Source organism: Tupaia chinensis, unplaced genomic scaffold, assembly GCF_000334495.1.
Source record: "Tupaia chinensis unplaced genomic scaffold, TupChi_1.0 Scaffold000078_1, whole genome shotgun sequence".
Classification (NCBI taxonomy): Eukaryota; Metazoa; Chordata; class Mammalia; order Scandentia; family Tupaiidae; genus Tupaia; species Tupaia belangeri.
This window is the reverse complement of record NW_006159539.1, coordinates 3,389,899-3,410,626: the sequence shown is the minus strand read 5'-3', so window position 1 is coordinate 3,410,626 and position 20,728 is coordinate 3,389,899. Positions and strand designations below refer to the sequence as shown.

At 49.0% G+C, this 20,728-nt stretch overlaps 1 protein-coding gene across 1 annotated transcript in view; it reads right to left on the bottom strand.

The window, feature by feature from the left end:
* Window positions 1-20,728, bottom strand: part of ARNT2 (aryl hydrocarbon receptor nuclear translocator 2) — a gene marked incomplete at its 5' end in the record, with an annotated part of 112,042 nt that overhangs the window by 27,722 nt on the left and 63,592 nt on the right. Inside the window, 3 exon segments of the mRNA XM_014585061.1 lie at window positions 3,336-3,410; window positions 5,694-5,828; window positions 7,756-7,832. Coding sequence (XP_014440547.1) covers window positions 3,336-3,410; window positions 5,694-5,828; window positions 7,756-7,832 — 287 coding nt within the window.

Here is a 20,728-nt window from a genome sequence, read left to right as displayed (position 1 = left end):
ACATTCCTAAGCTGCACTTAACATTGTAAAACGGATTACATATTCCCTGTGAGGAGATGTGATGAAATGATAAATTTACATGCATTATGTATTTGTATGTATCTCCTACTAACTTTTCAATGGTGAGGCGATTTTTAAAATTAATTTTTTTTTGTCTTGTTTATGCCATTGGGTGCATGTCTCTGAGGGAGACAGAGAGACAGAGAGGGAAAGTGAGAAGTCACTCCCCCCCACCCCCCGTGGGGAAAGCCATGCTGAAATCCTTTCTCCATTCTGCTTTTGGGTATGTATGCACACACACCCAGCAGCTGGGTCCGGGGCTCAAACCATGGTCAAGCATGTGTGAGTCCAGTGCCTTAACCACCACACTACCTGTTGGCCCCATGGTGAAGCAATATTTAAAGTTATTTATTTATTTCCTGCAGGTGTGGAGGGTGGAGAGAACCCTCACGGGGTCTTCATGCCACAGTCCCAGTCATCCCTCAGCTCCGCAGCCAGCATCGGCATCATGATTGCCATCACCTCCACCAACATTATCACCACCTCCATCGTCACCTCCACTGTGATCATCACCACCACCTCCACCAGTGTCATGGGCATGCCTAGAGCCTTCCCAGATGGCCTCCAGCATCACATCTACCACTACCACCACCACAACTACCATCGCCATCATCACCACCTCAACAACAATAATCATCACCTCCGCCATCATCACCACCACCCTCATCAGCACCAGCATCACCTCCATCATCACCACTCCCATCGCTACCATCATCACCATCACTTCCACCATCATCACCTCCATTATCACACCACCTCCACTATCACCTCCCTCATCTCCACCATCATCACCACCTTCTCCATCATCACCATCACTTCCACCATCATCACCTCCATTATCACACCACCTCCACTATCACCTCCCTCATCTCCACCATCATCACCACCTGCTCCATCATCACCTCCACCATCATCACCATCACTTCCACCATCACCTCCACCATCATCACCACCTGCTCCATCATCACCATCACTTCCACCATCACCTCCACCATTATCACACCACCTCCACTATCACCTCCGCTATCTTCACTGTCATCACCACCTCCTCCATCACTTCCACCACCATCACCTCCACTGTCATCACCACTAGCACCTCCACAACCATCATCACCTCCACCATGATCACAACCACCTCAGCCATCAACTCTGCCACCTCCACCATCACCATCACCACCTCCACCATCATCACCCCAGTACCATCATCATCGAAGGTGTCTGGGCAAAGGCGAGGGACAGAAAGGAAGCTGTCTTTAGATTTTTCTAGGTTCAGCTCTTCCATCTGACTTCTCAGTAAACTATGTCCCAGTGAGGGAAGTCAAGAGCAGACACCAGTTTCTGGCCCCCAAAATGGCACACTTCGCCATACAGAAACCAACCTCCTCACAAACTTGATCACGTTCTAAGGGTCTCCCGTCTGGGCTAGTCAAGTACCTTTGTCTACATCCAGAGTTCACGGGCTGACTCCTAGCTGACACAGCCCCCTCGGTGCTTCTGCCAGAAAAAGCCACTTCCCTTTATCAACATTTGTCCACCTCAGCTGCCGGTGGCCGGAGCCCAAAGAACACAAGCACGGGCCAGGCCTGGTGTGTTCCAGGATGTCCCTGTGGCTGCTCTGCTGCCCGTGGAACCCTGGGGCTGGGGCTGGCCGGGGCAGCTGGCTCCTGGGCGTTACTGCCTTGGGCTGCTCCCACCTCAGGCTGCCCTCCTAACAGTTACTTAAGCTGGATACCGGGGTGGGGTCGGATGTTCAATTCTTTCTTTTTTCTTTTCAAAACCAGCCAGGTCCTGACACTGTCAGCAGTTTGAAGTCTCAGATGGAGAAGCCTGTGTGTGTGCTGTGATGTTAGGAGTTACTCTGGAGAGAGGCAGACCTGGCCTTCCGCTTGGCCCTGGTCAGGGAACCAGACCAGTAGGGATAACAACGCGGCGTGGGGCTGAGGCTTACATACGGTCACGTGTGAACTAGGGTCTGGCTAGTCACTGGGCACTGAATGGCCCCGTGACTGTTGGAGCTTCATTTCCACACCCAAAGGAGGCCACCTAAACCACACCTGACCACACCAGGTGATGCAAAGTGTATTGAGACCCCACAGATTTCAGTAAACATATGGCATGAGTAGACAGGCCCCTCCAATGTCTATCTGCCCCATTTTCCCCAAATGAAAACCACCCACTGCAGGTTCTGACCCATGTAGACTGCTTTTTCAAGTATTTTTTGCAGAGTTAATTTTTTTCCTATGAGAGAGGGAGAGAGACACTCATAGGGACACGCCAACAGGGAGGGGTCTCAGGCCACGATCCCCCCCAGCCTCAGCCAGCCCAGATCATAGGGTGAGGGGTCTCAGGTCACGATCCCCCCCTCAGCCAGCTCAGATCACGGGCACACATGTGTCCCCAGCATGCACAGGGGGGCCCTGGGACACTAACCCAGACTCATAGCCTCTTCCCTGGACAATGCAGAAACGTCCTGCTGTGTCTTTGTTTCCAGCTGTTTCTCACATCTGGCTCTTCTGTGTCTCTGAGCTACTGAAGTAGTTTTTGTTTGTTTTTGAATTGTCCTGCTTAAAATCCTCAAAGGAGTCCTTAAGCACCTTTAAATGACTGAGGAGAGAATTAAAATCCCTCAGTGTGGCACAGGGGGCCCTTGGCCATTCGGCCTCTGGAGGTTCTTTTTTTTTTTTTAATTTTATTTATTCATTCATTCATTTTAATTTGACCAGAGAGGGAGAAACAGAGAGAGGGAAAAATGAGAAAGCAAGCTACCAGGTCCAGGACTCGAACTATGGTCAGCCATGTGGGAGTATCCAGCACTTTATCTGCAACGCCACCTGCTGGCCCCTGCAGGCTCGCTTTTTACCATGGCCTCTCAGTCGGTCAGCATTATTCCGGTCACACGGTCAGCTTCTGACGCTCCCAATGGGCCATATGTCCTTATTTCTCTGCTCCTGCTGCCTCGGTCTACAGTGTTCTCCTAGTCTTCTAATGCTCATCCCTTAAGAGCAGTTCTTCCCTCTCCTGGGAGATTGTTCCTGCCTCTTCTTCTCCATCCTCTGGAGTCTGCAATGCGAGTTTTCATGACCCTTTAGGGTCCTTCTCCCACTGCTCAGAAATTACTTCTCTCTGGACCATGAGCTCCTTCCTGGAAGGGGCTCTGCCTGATGCCTTAGGTAGTCCTGTGGCCTCCAGCACACAGTAGGACTAACGTCCTGCCAGCCACGGCCACGTGCCCCCAGGCCAGGCTGAGTGTGGCCATAAACGTGCATTGGCAGTACCTGCTGGAAGCTCTCTCGCAGGTGGCTCTGATCCTCGGGGTGGCAGAATTCCAAAATGTCCTTTCCCAGAAGGTCCTAAAGAAGAAAAGGCAAGCTTTAATAAGCCCAAGTTCCATTTTAAAATACTTATACACTCAGTCTCAGACCACAGTGTTCATTTAGATCTCCTTTGCCCTGTCCTACCACAGATTTAGAAAAACAAAAGTGGGTGCAGATTGGCCCTGGGAGCCGTCACGGGGCTGGTCCGCTGGCATCCACGCTAAGGCCCTCTGGCATGCTCCACACCAATTTCTGATTTCGCTAAACTACTAGATTGGCAGTTTCGGGATACAGTTTTATTTTTGCTTGCCTTGGGGAGGCAAACTATAATAACTCCATTTTATTTATTAATTATATTTTTTAAAGAGATTTTCATTATAGGGCGTGAGCATTCGTTGGAGAGACAGAAAGTGAGAAATCACCCCTCGGGGGTGGGGGGGGACAGCCATATCACAATCCCTTCTCCATTCTCCTCTAGGGATTTTGGGCACACACGCACACACGCCCTGTGTGTTTTAAGCCGCTGGGTCTGGTACTCAAACCACAATCAACTACATGGGAGTTCAGGAACCATTACGCCATCTGCTGGTCCCATAAAAACTCTATTTTAATAAATGTAAAAAGAAAGCAAAATGGTAGCACGAGATCAGATGTGTTGCCTTATGGAAACTGGAATTGTTTAAACATGCAAACTAGTTCTCTTATGACCGGAGAAACGAGATTATCATAAAACAACTGAACCTGTTAAGAGCCTGTTTACGATCTACCTTCACCAGTCTTTGTTTTACTTGAAGGACCTGCTACAAACCCGAAAAAAAAGTGTGTTTCGCAAGGACACAGACCAGAGTAGGACGGACTGTCAAACGGCAACTTCAAATCATTCTGGCAACGTGGTCTAGTTGGAAGTGTCTTAAACAGTAAAGGATTTCCCAAGTCATCGACTGGAAACCCAAGTCACACACCGCCTAAGTGTGAGCTGACACTGATGGTGCAGATCCAACAATTGTTCTATTTTTTTTAGAGAGATTTTTGCTATAGGGTGTGTGTGCTCGCTGGAGAGACAGAGAGACAGTGAAAAATCTACCCCCCCCCGGGGGGATAGCCACGCTGCAATCCCTTCTCCTCCACTCTCCTCTCAGGATTTTGGGCATGCATGCACATGCGCCCTGCATGAGTTTAAGCCACCAGGTCTGGACCTCCAACCATGATCAACCACGTGGAAGTGCAGTGACAAAACCATTACGCCATCTGCTGGTCCCCACATTAGACAAGTGTTTAATATTTTGCTATATTTGCATTTTCCTTATCTTTCTTCACCTCCATGTACACATATACACACACGCTCACATTCATACACACACGTACTTAACTTCTTGCCTAACCATCGGAAAGTTGTAGGCATCCTGACGCCTCCCCCCAAGGCGTTTGGGCATAACCTCATGAAAATGACATTATCTGACTGGACCACAACACAGTCATGACATACCACAGTGCTGAGGTCAGCGATGGCCTTCATACATGATGACGGAGCAACGGGCTGCACCGTAGTCTGGGTGTGGGGTCGGCCTTACCACCTAGCTTTGCGGAAGTACCTCTGGGACATTTCCACAGTGACATCGCCCAAGGCTGCACTTCGCAGAATGTGTCCCCATTGTTAAGTGATAAATGTACACAAACTACGCCTAAGAAAATTAATACCGTTCAACAAAATCGCCCAATATTCATACATATTAGCGTTCTGACTGTCTCTCAGAACTCCTTCTAGCTCTACATCTTCGGGCCCACGACACAGAAAAGGCTGTCACAGTGCATCGCGGGCTGTCATTTTGTCTTTTTGGTTTAAATCCGGGACAATTGCGTCTGCCCTTCTGTTTCTCGCGACAATGGCACATTTTTTTTTTTTAAAGGGTCTAAAACAAGGACTTGAAAATGTGCCTCCTGTAAGAAAGATTTCCAGATACATTTGAGAAATAAGAGGCCGGACAAAACTCAGCCGGCATTCTGAAAAAAACTTCATAAATAAAATGAACTGATCGGAGAAGCGTTTAGTAGGACATTTTAACTGGAGATTGGAGACACCAGCAGGAGAGCTAGGGCAGCTCGGGCCAAGGATGGAGGGCAAAGCTTTAAGTGGTGCAGTCATTTACAAAGTCCCTTCTTGCTTCAGAAGGCCACCGCTCCACCCAGGCAGGGCGCGCGGATCTTCATGCCGTTCCCTGACGCGGCTACCGTGCCGGGTCTCGAGCAGATGACCTGAGCACACATTAAGGGAGGCCGGCTCTCCAGGCAACTGCAATACGCTGGGAACCATCTGCTGACCTGGGGCTGGTAGCCGATCACGCTGATGCATCTTGGATCCACAAACGTGATGATTCCGTCGGAGTTATGGCGGGATAAGAACTCCGTGGGCACCGACATCCCGTTCATGTCCATGCACACGGGAGAGCTGGTCACCTGGAACGGGGAAAACCCACAGGTGGGTGGTGCTGACCGAGACAAGACGTGGGAGTGACTGACGTGGCTCTAACGTCCCACCTCCTTCCACGTCGTTAGTACACGGAATCTGACGTGTTCCAGAGCCCTGGTCACTCCTCTGCCGGTAACAGGGGATCGCTTTCTTTACTCTACTGAGCTTCCGTTTATCAGCCAATGGGAATAACAAAACCCAGAACCACGAAGGGTCACAGTTTCCAAAGAGCTATTTCAAGTTGGATCTGAGCATAAGGCCTGAAACACAGTTGCTGCTCAATAAATTCAGTCTCCTCCTCATCTCTTCTCTTCCCTTTATTATTTATTTATTTGTTATTTATTTATTTATTGAGAGAGATTTTTGCTATAGGGTACATGCACTCACCAGAAAGACAGAAAGCAAGAAATCACCCCCCAGGGAGGACGGCCACGCTGCAATCCCTTCTCCTCCATTGTCCTCTCAGGATCTTGGGCATGGACGCACATGTGCCTGGTGTGAGTTTTGAAGCCACCAGGTTTGGGGCTCAAACCATGGTTGACCACAGGAGTCCAGGGACTTAACCATTATGCTATCTACTGGTCCCTCTTCCCCTTCTTAAGGATGGCATGTGAGCCCAAGGAACTGGTTAAAACATGTCCAAAGTATGCATTGTGAACTTGATTTACCCAAATATCCCTGTCTTCACCCACTCACAAAGAATACCAATGGTTTGTCATGTATGAATAAATCTGCTTATTTGTCTAAAAATGGTCAGACGCAGGGACGTGAAAGATGAACGTCCTTGGAGCCATGGCTGTCACATCTTACTTCATCACTATGGGACGTCTCAATGCCAACAGTGAGAGTGCACATCCCAGCTGATGGAGTGACTGCTGTGCGTGCCAGACTCTGAGTGTACTTGTTTTCTGCAAGATGAAAAAGAAACATTCCCAGCTCCTGACGAGCTCCCTGGGAGTGCATGTGCTCAGCCACGGAGCTCCACTGCGAAGCTGTGCTCAGACAGTGGAGGAAAGACCACCGAGGTGAGGACTCAGGGCCCAGAGCAGAGCGTGCAAATGAGCCATGTTGGAAAAGGAGATCGGGGGTCACTTGAGCTGGGTCTTCCAAGATGAGGAGAGAGGAAACGCCCAGGAGGAGAAGAATTTTGAAAGAGTGAGAAGGAAATTCGAGGCTGGAAGAAAAAGCACTTGTGCAGCCAGCAGGTGGCATGGTGGTCAGGGTGCTGAATCCCACATGGCCAACCGCACAGTTCGAGCACTGGACTGGGCAAGTAGGAAAACACACTGTGCATGTGCGTGTGTGCCCGAGATCCCAAAAGGAGAAGCGACTGTGGTGTGGCCATCTCCCCAGGGAGGAGGGGAGGTCTGCTTTCCCACTTTGCCTCTGTTTCTCTTTGGTGAGTGCATGTGCGCTATGGCAAAAAAATAAATAAATAAATAAAATGAAGTTAAATTAAGTAAATAATAATTAGATAGATAGATAGATAGATGGAAACCATGTGTGGACACACACAGGTAGGGAAGTGCATGGTGGGTTTATGGAAGAGGAGCGGAGTGGCCTAGGAAGAGGACGTGGGCAGGAGGAAGGGAGGCAAGGCTGTGATAAAGAGTGAGCTGTATCCCGTGGCCTGCGGAAACATTCCAGGGTGAAGCAAGGACGTGGCGCGGGCAGAACTGGGCTCGCAGTAGCTGACACCAATGTGGGGGGGACGGACAGAGACAACCCCTCGATGCGGCAAGAACCCCGCTGGCTCCCAGCTCACAGACCTTCCTCGTCTCGTCCCACACCATGAGACACAGAACCTGAGACCGAACCCACGGGAGTCAGAGAGGCATCCGAACCTGCAGCCTCCGGCTCTCTGCCATGACGAGCCCTCCCTCGAGATTATAGACGCTCGGAGAGCTTTCTTACCTGGAGTCTCCCGATGGCCACGAGGCAGTATTTACTGCCTTGTCCCACTTCAGCATCTTCCTCAGGTATGGTCATTCCTGAAATGACAAAGGCCGGGGTCACCACCAACACGCTCGAGGTGATCGGAAAACGGGGACTATGCCCTGGGTTGTATTTATGAAGCTGAAAACACAGGTCCACCGTGGGGCGGCCACGCGGGGCTAGCAAGCTGCCGGTGAGTACGCCGGCCCTGGCTCAGCTCCTGCCCCCTCTAAGCCCCATCTGTGTGGATAATTCTATGGTCCGTTATTACTGCATCTGTGGAGGGTGCAGAGGAAGTGGAGGAGGAGGACTCTTTCATCTATAGATATGCAAATGTGGCACAGCATTCAATCAGGAAGGGAACTTTTCTTATTTATTTTGTAATTTTAGAGAGAGATGCTTTGCTATGGGGCATGTGTCCTTGCTGGAGATACACAAAGAGACAGAGAGACAGAAAGGGAGAAATCACCATCCACTCCATCCCACCCCACCACTGGCCTCCCCCCCAACCCCCCATGGGGATGGCCACATTGCAATCCCTTCGCCTTCATTCTCCTCTTGGGATTGTGGGCACTAACGCACACACGCCCAGCTTGAGTTCCAAGCCACTGGGTCTGGGGCTCAAATTACAGCTGACCACGTGGGAGTCCAGCACCTTAACCTGCTGCCCCCTCTCCTCTCCTTACCCACATGGCCGACCGTGAGTCCTGGACCCGACGGCTTGAAAATCACAGAGGGGTCATGTGCGTGCGTGCCCGAGATCCAGGGAGGAGAACGGAGAAGGGACTGCAGTATAGCCATACCCCCAGGGGGTGATTTCTCACTTTCCCTCTTGCTGTCTCTGACTCTCTCCAGTGAGTACATGTACTAAGGCAAAAGCCTCTTAAAAAAAAAAAATAGATAGATTCTCTTTTGGGCTTTGCTTATTTCACTTAATGGGATGTCCTGAACGCCACTTCATATTTTTTCTTTCTTTTTTTCTTTCTTTCTTCCTTCCTTCTTCTTTTTTCTTTCGCTATAGGGCACGCACGCTCACCACAAAGACAGAGACAGAGAGACAGAAAGTGAGAAATCACCCCGCAAGGGGGATGGCCACGCCACAATCCCTTCTCCCCCATTCTCCTCTTGGGCTCTTGGGCACACACGCACATGCGCCCGGTGTGAGTTTAAGCCACCGGGTCCAGGACTTGAACCACAGTCGGCTACATGGGAGCTCAGTGACATAGCCATTACGCTAACTGCTGGTCCCTTCATATTCTTTCATAGATGGCTTCCTCATGTCCTCTCATAACTGCCTAGTGCTTTGTTGCGGGGATAGTGAAGGAATTAGGGATATTCGATTGCTCTCCGATATAGGAACATTTCGGTGTTTATGGTATTTTGCGACCACAAACAATGCTACACGTGAACGTATGCTTTTTCTTGTCAGTGGAGGTGTTACCTTTGGGGTAGGTCCTCAGAAGTGGGATTGCTGGGTCTAAAACTAAGCACTTCTGCAGCTTTGTCTTACCAACTTTCCCTCCACAAGGGTTGAACCAATTTGCAAACCCAATAGAAGTATCGGGGGTGGGGGGGGTGGCTGTTTCCCCACAATCTTGGCCAATGGCTGTGCTGTCACACTCATTTCTGTCAGTCTGACAGGTGAGAAATGATTTCTGCACGTTTGTCTTCATTTGCATTTCTCGAATGAGGAGTGAACTTGGACACTGTCTCCTGCATTTGAGGGTCGGTTTGCGTATCTTGCTGTGGAGTGCATTGTCTACTCATGTCTCGTCCCCATGTTCTGCTGAGACTTTGGGGTTTTGTCTCTGGGTTTTTTTAGATTTCTGTTATTAGGGATGCTAAGCCTTAGCAGTACTTGTGAGTATCTCCTCCCAGATGGTGCCCTGTCTTCTGACTCTGCTCACAATGACTGAAACATGTAAGCATTTTTATGTAGTCAGATTTATCAGTCTTCTCTTTTATGACCCCTCAAATCTGAGTCACAGTGAGAAGGCCATTCCTGCACTAAGATTAAAAAGAAACTCACCCTTGTTTTCCTCTGACATGTTTATAGTTCCATTTTTTTCCATTTAGAGTCCCATCCCATTTGGCGTTATTCTTGTGCAGGGTGAGGTATGTCTCTAGTTGTTTTCTCTTTGCCAAGGGTGCATGCATTCATCGGAGACTGAGACAGAGGGAGAGGGAGAGAGTACCCCCCAATGGGGCAGGATCACACCACAATCCCTTCTCCTCCATGTCAGGATTTGGGGCAGCCCCATACACGCACCTGGCATGCTTTTCAAGCTGCCAGAGCCAAGACTCGAAACATGGTGGGACAGGTGGGATCTGGCTGCTTTAACCACCAGGTCATAGAGCCAACTCAAGATAGTACTCAATTTCATCATTTTCGACATGTCTATCCAGTTGCCCCACCAACATTTATTAAAAATGCAGTGACCCGAGATGCCATCTTTATAACAAATTCCCTCGTGTATTTGGGCCTAATTTCAGCTTTCTGCCTTTATTCCACTAAGTTATCTCTTCAAGCAAGCATACCATGCCATTTTAAGTACAGGTGCTTTATCGTATGTTTTAATGTCTGACAGCACTATTTCTTCCTTGAAGTTTTTCACTGTTTTCTTGTCTCTTCTTGAAGGCTTATTTTTCCACATAAACTTGATATCAACCTACTCCAACTCCATAAAACAACGTGTTAGTACTTTTATTGGGCTCACATTTCATCTGTAAATTACCTTCAGGAGAACGGACATCTTTATAATGTTGAGTTGTCCTTCTCAAGAGTTAATGGTATTTTTCCACTCGCTTAACCTCCTTTCATGTCTATCAGCAATGTTTACAGTTTTTCCAACTATAAACCTGCAGTTTATATTCTTAATCGTGAGCATTTCATCTCCTTTGTTGCGATGGTATAAGGAGTTTTCTCTATCATTATATCGTCAGCTTACTGTGGATGTATATGAAGCCTATCAAGTTTTATTTTTTTAGAGAAGTTTTTGCCATAGGGCGTGTGCACTCGCCAGACAGAGAGAGACAGAGAGATAGAAAGTGAGAAATCATCCCCCAGGGGGGATGGCCACGCCGCAATCCCTTCTCCTCCATTCTCCTCTCGGGATCTTGGGCACACACGCACACGCGCCCGGCGTGAGTTTTAAGCCACCGGGTCGGGGACGCGAACCACGGTCGACTACATGGGAATCAAGCGACATAGCCAGTACGCTAACTGCTGGTCCCGCCTATCAAGTTTTGTATGCTAACCTTGCATTGTGCGACTTCACTGAATCATCCGTTTTCCCACTGATTCACAGTTGTACTACCATTTTACCTGAAAATGGAGACGGTTCCTGTCCTTCTTACACATTCTTTTACCCCCATTTCTCTTTAGTTATATGGGCTAATGCCTCTACTCACCACGTTGGACAGCAGTAGAATTAGTGGACATTCTTGCCTTGTTTCTGACCACAGAGAAAATGCCTCAACGGTTTCTCGATTAAATAAGATACCACTGTTTAGACGAAGATATAATGCGCACACACGCACACAATTTATCATGTTAAGAAATGATCTCTCGGGCCAGTAGGAGGTGCAGAGGTTAAGGCAGCTGAATCCCACATGACTGACAGCATGGTTCGAGTCCTGGACCCGGCAGCTTAAAAATCACACTGGGTGCATGTGCATGTGTGCCCAAATCTTGAGAGGAGAGTGGAGGAGAAGGAATGGGGGGTATGGCTATCTCCCCTAGGGGATAATAGCTCACGTTCCCTCTTCCCCTCTCTGTCTCTGGTGAGTGAATGCACCCTGTAGCAATTTTAAAAGAAGAAGAAGGAGGAAAATAAATTACCACTCAATTATTGTTTAGCATTTTTGCGAATCTCCACCATGCTTTACTTAATAGTGGACATCTGGATTCCAATATATGCTCTGCACTCAGTCTGTTACAGGGAGTTATTTTAGTTCAGGTATGTGAAGAAAATATGGCCTCACATAAACACAGAGCTGGAAAAAGAGGAGCCTTTTTCAGAATGTGGTGGATATTATTCTCTGATATTTTCCCAGATCTTGACAAATGGTCGTTTCTTAAAGGTTAATTGCCATATGAAATCTGAAACTACACCAATGAATTTTTCAGGCTTCTATAGTAAAATAGCCTAGCCAGTGAACCTTCTGGCTGGATCTTTTACTCATACGTGATTTTATATAGCAGGTAATGGTCATTTGGAAAATACTGCAGGGCCGGCAAGTGCTGTAATGGTTGGGATGCTGGACACCCACGTGGCTGACTGTGGTTCAAGTCCAGGACCCGGACACTGACTTTCTCACTTTCCCTCTCTCTCTCTTTCTGTGTCTCTCTCTGATCAAACTAAAAATAAATAAATAAACAACAATGATGAATTAAATAAAATCATTCTTTAAAAAAATGAAAAGAAAATCTTGGTTCGCCACATTACATAGCTCTACTAAACATTCACACGTTACATTACGCGACAGGAAGAGTAAACCACCTGTTAATATCATGATGTATCCCATCAGAACCACCTTAGCTATCGGCCAGGGTCATGCCGGGAGATAGAAACTTGCCTAAATTCAACTTTGCATCGGAAAACTTGCATTTTACCGGTGACTACAAACATTCTCCATTGTTTTCCTTGAAGTGAGGGGCTCATGTTAGTATTATTTTGAGAAAGTATTTGCTAAGTAGACACGTCTGAATAGGCATGGTCTATTAGTCATTCCTGTGGAGAGTAGCTCATTTGAAAACATGTGATTAAAACATGTGGCCCGTGGACACATGCAGAAATGCGCTCGCCACTTTGCTGGGACCAGCTTGGCACAAACACGTTTCTCCGAGTGGGGAAGGCTGTGGATCAGAAATAGACACAATAACAAACACACAGACACACAAGTATAGAAAAGCGAGGATCGGGTGGGCAGAGCTTCTCTGATGGAGAAGCTGTGACTAGAACCAGCCTCAGGTTTATTCTTTCATAGGGCAGAGAATGGGGGAAGGGGAAAATGGGATGCAAAAGGCATGGGGAAGAAGGAAGTGGATGCAAAGAGAAAAAGGGAGGAGAAATCAGAATGCAAAGCCAGTTGTTTTAGGACATAAATCGACCGAAGATGAGAAAATGGCGCCGTATCATTTCTCTGATCTTTTTTGGGGGGGATAATTTGATAAACGCATGTCACTTCCTTTAGCCATAAATTGGGCAGTATCGGGGTGTTGGGTATTAACAGGAAGACAGCCATGGACAGCAGGCAGGTACTGCTTTCGTATGTAGATGCTTCTCATAGCCCTGCTAGAGTAGCTTACGGAAGTGTGTTTCTGCATGTGTCTATAGGCCACATGTTTTCAGATTGGCTGCTCTCCACAATTCCTACAGGCGAAAAGTGTGTTTCATGAAGAAAGCAGCTACGTCAGTGGGCAGCCCAACAACCGCCCCAGTGCTCTTCCTTGATGTGATGCTTCGGTATGAGGCAGAGGATGCTTCACGCAAGCTTCTCCTCTCAGGTTTAACCTAACTCGTGCTATGTAATGCTCCATCGAGGACAACTGTAAGTAAACCCAGCACTTTACAACTTTAAAATAAAATATATCACTGGGGCCATCAGGTGGCATGGTGGTTAAGGATGCTGGATTCCCACGCAGCAGACCACAATTCGAGTCCTGGACCTGGCAGCTAGCTTTCTCACTCTCTCTCTCTCTCTCTCTCTCACATGCTCTGTCCCTCTCTGGTCAAATTAAAATAAATAAATAGTTAAATAAAATAATTCTTTACAAAATTATATTGCAATTATGTGGTAATAAAAAATATAATGACTATGAAGACCATTTGGTGTTTCAGTCTTAATTCATTTTTTTTTTTACCCATAAATGCATTTTCTAAAAAATTTTAAGTTTTTGAGACTAGTAGTTGGCGTAATGGCTATGTTGCTGGACTCCCATATGGTTGACCGCAGTTTGAATTCCAGACCTGGTGGCTTAAACTCACACTGGGTGTGTGTGAGTGCCCAAGAGGCAAATGGAGAAGGGATTGCGGCGTGGTCATCCCCCCTGGGGGATGATTTCTTGTTTTCTATCTCTCTGTCTCTCTCTGTCTTTCTGGCGAGTGCATGCATTCTATAGCAAAAACAAAACAAAATAAAACAAAAAAACCTCTCCAAAAATTTTAAAAATTAATTATTTATTTACTTAGTTTTTGCTATAGGGTATGTGCACTCACCAGAGAGTCAGAGAGGGAAAGTGAGAAATCACTCTGTAAGGCAGATGGGCATGCCACAATCCCTTCTCCTCCATTCTCTAGGATTTGGGGCACACATGCACACGCGCCCAGCATGATTTCAAAGCCACCAGGTCTGGGACTTGAACTGTGTACTCAGCCATGGGGGATTCTGCACCTTAACCTCCACGCCACATTCTGTTCTACCCATAAATGCTCATACCGTCAGTACAAAGGTTAACGTGGGAAAGAGGGAAAACCACATTTCAGTGTTGTTGTGGGGACAGTTTAGTTCTGCGTGTCCCTGAAACTGTCTTGGGGGGCTCCCGAGGTCTGTGAACCCCACTCTGAGAATGGCTGGCTTCCGTGTTGCTCTTTTCCTGTTTAGTTTAGTTCTCTGTCCTCATTTCTTAACCTTTTCCTGTTGCCTGTATTTCTTTTCCTTTCTTATTTTTTTTCCCCATAAGTGCGCCTGTGCTCACCGGAGAGACAGACAGACAGAAAGCAACCGTAATCCCTTCTCCTCCATTCTCTTCTTGGGATCTTGGGCATGCACATGTGCCCGGCATGAGTTTTAAGCCACTGGGTTTGGGACTCAAACCGTGGTCGACTACCTGGGAGTCCAGCGACGTAACCATTACACCATCTGCTGGCCCCGTCGCCTCTGTTTCTCACTACCCCTTAGTGAGGCCCACGTGCATGCCCTTTTGGAGCACAGAGAAAGCAGACAGAAGCAAAAATGGCTGTGACGCCAGGTTCAAAGTGACGAAGCCACACACCCGAGTGGCGGGGAGGCTGTTGGCAGGATCCTGGAGCAGGACTCGCCGGACTTGGGCCCTGTCTGTGGGGTGGGCCAGCACAGACGGGAGAAAGGGGGCACCGGGCTGTGGGACTGCACTGAAGGGACAGGGGGAGGGGGAGTGGCATAATGACCAGACGTACAAACACACGGCAGCCACCTCTGGGCCGCCCTGATCCAGGGTCGAGGCTCTACCTGGCCTCCCTACGAGCCTGCAGAAGCACTTTGCCGATTCCAAGAGGGCCCCTTCATCAACTCCCGCCGACCAGAACATACCTCTGGGCGGCCTTTACAGACGCCCCAAGGCTACTCAGCAAAGCCCAGGCTTTTCCCTGTCAAAGAGGAGGCTGCCAGTTCCCGACTCGCGGCCGCTTCTGTGCCCTTCTACCCAAGACGCTGGCAAAGTGTGCCATTCGGTTTTCCAGAGCACGGAGGCTAAAAAGCTGCAACTTGCAGTAGATGAGTCAAACGCGCAAGTCGGCAGGTGGAGAGAGGTGAGACGTGTGGGCCACCAGCTGCGGCACCAGGGAGAACCCTTGCCCTTGCGGGGCGTAGAAAGAATGCACAACAGTGAGCCCCGCGGCCACAGTGGCGGGGGAACAGGCTGCAAAGTTCCATGTACTCTGAGAAGCCCCGAGGACATCTGAGCAGAGAGCTCTGAGTCAGCAGGGACAGGATGCACGCAGGCAACTTCTGTGCCTTTTAGTGGAGCAGACAAAAAACGACCGATGCAGAGCAACAGAACACAACGTAAAAGACAAATGGCAGGCGGCAGGCGGCAGGGCCAGGCCTGTCACGCTTACAGTGATCCAGAAGCCAAGGCCTGTCACATCATCATGACCGCCTAGAAATGGGAAACGCACAACTCACCTAGCAGGAAATGCCACAGGCAAGCAGTTCACAAGGAAACACAGTGAGCCCGCCCAGGAAAGACGCCTGCTTTCACAAATGAAGAAAAGCCGATTTAAAATGCGTCATTCCCTGTCCCCCAAAACTAACAGACCAGCAAAACTTGTAAAAGAATAGAAACATCCGAAATGGAAAATTATCTGCTGATAAAATGACATGGTCATCTCTTTGATGAGGCTAGTATGCGGTGTATTCATGCTGGTCAAGTTCACTTTGTAGGCTGTAAAGACGTATCATAATGGAGTGAAAAAATAAATACATAAAAAATACTATTAAAAATGTAAGTCTCAGAGCAATGAACAGATATATCATCTTTAATAACAAACAAAAAAAGAACAGAACACATCCACACTTAGGAGGAGTGTGAGGAAAGGGAACACGCCTCGCTTGCTTTGCAAAATAATTAGGTGGTGGCCACTCGGACTTCCTCCCCTACCTGCCTTCTGAGACTGTCCTTCAGAAACGCCAGCACTGGCGGGCAGGGACGTACACTATGGGAGCCTTGCAAGAGACCCATGCTGAAAAAATCACCGTGACGTTCCCAGCTAGGAATGGCTGCCGAGCTGTGGTGCGGCCCTTTCAGAGAACGAGGCAGAACGTGTGTACTGATGAGGTGTCCACGAAAGCCACCAAGAAACCAGACTGCGTAATAAAGCAGAACTAGAGCTTCTGTTTCTTTCTTCTTCTTTTTCTTTTTTTAATAGAATAAGAAGCATTGTGGGGTGGGGTGGGGGGGGTCAAGAAAAACCGATTATTAATAGGCATGAGAATACATAGAAACAAGGCTAAGAGGTTATGGAACAGTATGTCACTACATAATTTTTTTTAAAAAGGGTACCGTTGGGACCAGCAGATGGCATAATGGTTATGTCACTGGACTCCCCTGTATTCGACCACAGTTCGCGTCCCAGACCCGGTAGCTTAAAACTCATGCCGGGTGCGTACATGTGTGTGTGTGTGTGTGTCTGCACAAAATCCTGAGAGAAGAATGGAGGAGAAGGGACTGTGCTGTGGCCAACCCCGCCGGGGGGGATTTCTCACTTTCTGTCTCTCTGTCTCTCAGGTGAGCATGCATGCCCTATAGCAAAACTCCTCTCTTCAATTAAAAAAAAAACAACGAAGGTTCAGTTTCTCTCTCTCTCTCTTAGATTAAAAAAAAAAACAACGAAGGTTCAGTTTCTCTCTGTCTCTGTCTCTCTCTCTATATATATATACACACACACACATATGTACACACACATACATATCTATCTATCTATCTGGCAGAGAAAAGAGCCAGTAGGATGAAAGTCAAAGATGCATAACATGTCACGTTCTCTGCTGAAGATGATGACCACGGTAGTAATAGATTAAAAAAAAAAACAACGAAGGTTCAGTTTCTCTCTGTCTCTGTCTCTCTCTCTATATATATATACACACACACACATATGTACACACACATACATATCTATCTATCTATCTGGCAGAGAAAAGAGCCAGTAGGATGAAAGTCAAAGATGCATAACATGTCACGTTCTCTGCTGAAGATGATGACCACGGTAGTAACCTGGATCTGATTATCACACACCACATGCATGCTCTGAAAAATCATATCCTGCCCCACAAGATGTACAACAACTAAATGTAAATAAGAAATTAGAAATGAAGTACAAATTTCAAAATCAGAAACGAGCGAGGGGGGCACTGAGGTTCCATCCATTGGCTCTTACAGACAGGCGCAGGGAAGAAGGGAGACTGCTACTTTTTAACACACAACCTCTTAAAAATAAGTGGGCTCACGGGTGAACGTTACTTTATGAGGTTTTCCCAAGTCTCCCAAATGTTATCAACGTGGGCTGTTCTCCTAATAATCATTTTTATTCTTTCTTTTCCTTTCGGTTTTTGCTAAGAGCGCCTGCACTCACCAGAGAGAGACAAGAAGGGAGGGAAAGTGAGAAATCAACCCCCCCCCCAGGGTGGTGTCCATGCTGTGATCACTTCTCTAGTTTCCTCTTGGGATTTTGAGCGCGCGCGCACACACACACACACACACACACACACACACACACCATAGTTCTTAAGCTGCCGAGGCTGGGACTTGAACTGAGCAGCTGGCCATGTGGGATCCAGCGCCACCTGCTGGCCCATTTACAATGATAATTTTCAAAATGACAGAAACAGAAGGCCAGCACTGGATGTTTTGGTACTTAAAAAGGGAAACTCTTAGGTCGCGGCTTGTTCTCCAGCAATGTCAGGTGTGAGTGCAGGATGCTCGAATCCGGACCTTGGAACCCAGTCCCTGGACCGCCAAATGGGGAGGTCACGTGTCTGATGGTGGCAGCCCGTGAAAGCTAAGACATCCGGCAGAGAGGCCACACTTCACTCCAAACGCACTGCCACCAACTCACAAGGACTAGTGAGCGTCTTCCCCTGCCCAACGAAGCTGCGAAGGAGTATTTCGTGGTCAAACCTGGGTTCCGGAGCAAGACCTTCATTTCTAATAAACTGGACTCTGGAAACGCAGTGTGAGCTTTGGGGCCATGACAGTGAAGACACGTGAGGTGCAGCAGGGACATCGGCAGGAATACTGTGGCGAGAGCGCCACCCCTCTCTGGACCTAGTGCCACCATCAGGAAAAGGACAGTGGCCCTGAGGTCCACCAGGCCTTGCCCTGCGTGCAGCTCTGAGTCACTCTGACCTCCACTGACAGGAGCAGTGGGATTGCAATGCGAACACGGTGGGCTGTTTTTTTAAGGGAAGCAAAGGAACACAGGCCCTCGCTAATCCTTTCCAAGCCTGAGTAAGGAATTGCATTTGCTATTTTAAACTTTCGGTAATAAAACGTTCACAGAAACAATGACACACTTTACTGGCTGCTTCTCCCCCATTTCCCAAGTCTAGAAGCTAAACAACCCCTCCCCCCAGGGCAGGACAGGCTTCTAGCAGGCAGGGCTGTGTCTCAGTCCATCCGTCACCCACCCTGCTTCGGGGCTCAGAAGTGACCGCGGTCTATCCTGCTCCGTCTGCCTGGGGCACCCTGCGAGCTGGTTGGTACCAGAAGTTCCTCCCACCAAGGCTGCCCGTCCAGAAGCCGCCATACCCTCACGCTGCTACCCCCTCTCAGCACCGCATCTGTCTGGCGGCTTCCTGCTACATTCTCCCCCCAGGTTCTACCTGCCCTCATCACTCCGAGCTCACCAGTTCCCAAGCCTCTTCCTTCTGCTAGACCCCTGCGTGCTGTGTTCTTTTGTTTTTTTGGCGAGATTTTAACTGTAGGGAGCGTGCGCTCGCCAGACAGACAGAGAGAGACATAGAGACAGAAAGCGAGAAATCACCCCCCAGGGGGGATGGTCACGCCGCAATCCCTTCTCCTCCATTCTCCTCTCGGGATCTTGGGCACGTACGCACACGCACCCGGCGTGAGTTTTAAGCCACCAGGTCCGGGACACGAACCGCGGTCGACTATGTGGGAGTCCAGCGACATAGCCATTACACTAACTGCTGGTTCCCCGCGTGCTGTGTTCTTTACAACCAAGACGCACAGCCTTGCCCGTCCACCTCTGGCAGGCTCTGTGATCTGTCCATGTCCTGTGGGCTCCGATGTGGCCTGCCCGCCATGTGTAGCCTCTGTGACCTGGCCTGTCCCCAGTCTGACTGTGACCGCCCTCCCCTGCCAAGGCTGCTCTTTCTCCAAGGGCCCGGGGCTGCTAGTCACCAGAGCAGCCTCCAGGCAGCTCCTGTCCCTGGCACATGCTAGCCTCGAGCTCCTGTGTGCACTGCGTTGCTGCCCAGGCTGGTCAGCAGGGGTGGCCATCCCCTGGCCAGTGGGCTCCCTGCACAGGATTCAGGCTGAGGGACAGCGAGACTCAGAGACTCAGGACCAGGCAGGGGTTTAGCTCTCGCTCTGTGAGAGAGGAGGGCAGGCCTGAGACGACGCCTGGGTTCTCTTAGGTGTGGGCGTTCCGAGGACCCGAACACCAGGTACAGACGAGGGACTGCACAGTGAGCGAGGCCCGGCCCCTACTCCCGAGGAGTTGGTGGAAGCAGAGAAGGGCTCGCTGCCATGCCATGTGGTCAGCGTTAGCACAGGGAAGGGAAGGGCTGCTTGGGGGAGGGCCCAGCCTGAGGCTGGATGCCAGGGCCAGAGGATCGGAGTCAGGAGGGAGCGCTTCCCGGCAGGCGTGGCAACAGTGATCAGAGTGGTTTTTAATCAGAACGGGATCGTTTCAGCTATTTCAACAGATTCCAGCGACCCCCTAATCGCTTCGCAAGCTCATTTTGCCCTACGTTAAATGATCTCCTTGGATACACTCCTCCCGCATGCCAGGGCTGAATAAATCCCGAGAATACAAACAGCACACAAACGTTGTGTAACTGGAAACTGCTGTTTGGGATGAGACCCAGTGTCGGCCAGAAACACATCTCCATTTCTTCCTAAGGGTTGCGTTAACCCTGCACAAACATCCTAGTTTTCAGTAACGCCAGGCGGAGGCTGTCCTGGGAATGACATGCCCTAGTTTTGCATTCTGTAAGCATAACCTCCCCCTGCTGAGACCATGCAGGGCTCTTGTTTGTGGAACACATCCCAAGTATCCCCTCAGGGGTATTATTGTAGTAAGCATTAGGCCAAAATAAGACTCTCTGGCCAAACACATTTGGGAAACATAATTTAAACACAGATAAAGAGATTTCATCACTGTGGGATCTTGAAGAATTTAACACGCACCTCTGGAGCAGGATTCTCCAGGAGGGCCGAATGGAACGCAAGGCTTCACCACCGTATTGATGACGGGGAACTTTTCCAGGGTGAACCTCAGGGTACTTTGATCTTGGAAGCTATTTTGGGAACTGCCCATCTGCAGATGTTTTGCATTTCAGGGTGCCTGCTGGTGACCCCGAAGAAATAGATGCCCCAGTCTGCAAAGCGCATTTGAGTACCACTGGTGTGTGTGGTTCACGCGAGCAGACTGAGATCACTTGAGAAACCACCTGCTCCTCTCAGATGACAAAGGGAAGGACCAGAGCGGGAAGCAGGGAGACAAACCTC